General features: G+C 50.7%; 1 protein-coding gene across 1 annotated transcript; it reads right to left on the minus strand.

Moving 5' to 3' along the window:
* Positions 1 to 382: 382 nt before the first annotated feature.
* On the minus strand, positions 383 to 1,864 carry LOC123462885 (sperm motility kinase 2B-like). The gene has a single exon (XM_045157049.1). It carries the CDS (start codon positions 1,862 to 1,864, stop codon positions 383 to 385), a length of 1,482 nt encoding a protein of 493 aa, XP_045012984.1.
* Positions 1,865 to 2,090: the final 226 nt, after the last annotated feature.

The following is a 2,090-nucleotide window of genomic DNA, read 5'->3' on the forward strand; positions in this document are numbered from 1 at the left end:
AGTGCCAGCAACAGAAAAAGGAACCTTTGGGGAGGGGGTATACATGGCCCTATGCTTCCATGGTGCATGACCAGGGACATCAGGAGACATGGCATTTCAAGGGGGGTCAAATCTACACCCACTGACAAGGCCAGCTTTGGCCCCTGTGAACACCCATGCCATCCTTCCTTTACTGCTTATAAAGTGTAGTTGTGACTTGTTTTAGCTGCCTGCTTTCACCTATATAGGTTAGAGAGATTGAAACACATTAACAAAATCACCACATACTGAATGGTTGACATCAATGCAAGTGTATTCTGTCCAGGCTCTGGGAGAAGCAGGAGGAGGACGCAGGAGCAGCAAGGAGAGGGGAGCTTGCGGAAGAGTGCCACATGACGACTGCTCAGGAGGGTCGGACCTTGCCTCTTCGGCCACACACACACGGAATACACATGCTCGTGTCTTCTGGGGTGACAGGGGTTTCACCATCTTCATGCATAACCACCGCTTGCTGGGGAGACACGCGCTTCTGGAAGAGGTGGAGGTCCCGGGCACGCCTGCGGTGGAACAGTCTCCTCAGGCAGCCTTGGATCCTGCTGCGCAAGGCCTTCAAGCAGCTGCACAGGCCCCGGTTCGAGGGTTCAGTGTCCCCTGCAGAGATGTTCGCCAGGCGACGACATTGGGGACTCCGCTTGGCACTGGGCCAGGATATGTGCAGGTTGGGTAGACTGGCAGTCCTGATCTCCTTAGGCTCTGCCTGCTGCTCATCCTCAGGCTGCTCCTGGGCCGCTAACCCCGAGGACAGTGTCCGAAACACAGGCGCGGGGTGTCTCATCTTGGGGGACACAGGGAAGGCGACACGGTCAGTGGGGGTGGGGAAAGGCGTTGTTCCCGGGAAGACAGGCTTGTCTGCAGCCGTGTCCCCCATCCTGCACTGTGCTTGGTATTTTAGCAAAAGATACATAGCCATCGTTCTGTCGTATTTACGTTTCCGGACAGCTTCGACGATGTCATGTGCGTCAAAATTCATGAATTCCATGGCAGATATGATGTCCGTGTCCAGTTGTCTGGGGAGGGGTTGAGGATTGTCTGAACCCCCTTGGCCCTGCTCGAGCCAAGGGTGGTTGATCACTTCCGTTGTGGTTGGCCTCTGTTGTGGATCTACAGTTAGTAAAAGCCTAATGAGGTCCTTTAATTCTTCTGAGAGGCCTTGAGGTAACTTGTACTGCCCTTTGATGATCTCCTCTTTGAGTTCCATAAGTGTATTACCGTTAAAAGGCATGGTCCTGGTTACCATAAAGAAAAGAAGGACCCCCAAAGACCACATGTCCTTTTTAGGGCCGTCGTATGGTTGTCTCAGGATAGCTTCTGGAGGCATGTACTTGTAAGTCCCACAGTGCCTGGTGAGCATTTGTCCTGGCAAAAACCTGGTGGCCAGGCCGAAGTCTATGACTGTGACTTTGCCTCTTTCATCCACCATGATGTTATCTGGTTTGATGTCATGATGTACGATTCTGTGGCTGTGGCAATAAGAGATGGCGTCTAAGATTTGTCTGAAAATCCATCGGGCCTCGTCCTCCTGCAAGCAGCCGTTCCAGTAGATGTCCTCCATCAGGTCTCTGTGGCACAGTTCCATTACCAGGTAGATGTTGTCTTTCGTGTCAACTATCTGAAAGAGCAACGGGGTGTTCGGGTGGTCGAGCATCTTCATTACTTCCACCTCCTGTGAAAGTGCGTGAACCCTCTGCCGCTTCTCCAGGGTCTTGATGGCCACCACGACTCCTGTGAAGCGGTGGCGAGCCTTTTGGACCTTCGAGAAGGTCCCCATGCCCAGGAGGCCGAGGTCCTCGTACTGAGACCACAGGGTCTCCTTAGCCCGAGACATCGTAGCAATACCAAATAAAATGTTAAAGTAAAAGATAAAGGAAATATGTGGCTAACAAAACAAAGCAAAATAAACAATCAAAATAAAAACCCAAACTAGAAACCAATCAGTAATGAAACAAATCCCACACCAAAGACTACCCAAAGAAAACGAACCAGAAATTAAATTTAAAAGGGCCAAAAAAATAAAGCTTAAAGGCCAAAAGCCAAAAACAAAAGAAAGAAAA

The sequence above is a fragment of the Jaculus jaculus genome, chromosome 8 (genome assembly GCF_020740685.1).
Source record: "Jaculus jaculus isolate mJacJac1 chromosome 8, mJacJac1.mat.Y.cur, whole genome shotgun sequence".
In the NCBI taxonomy this organism is placed as follows: Eukaryota; Metazoa; Chordata; class Mammalia; order Rodentia; family Dipodidae; genus Jaculus; species Jaculus jaculus.

Coding starts and splice junctions, on each gene's coding strand:
- LOC123462885 (XM_045157049.1), bottom strand. CDS start 1,864: ATGTCTCGGGCTAAGGAGACCCTGTGGTCTCAGTACGAGGACCTCGGC.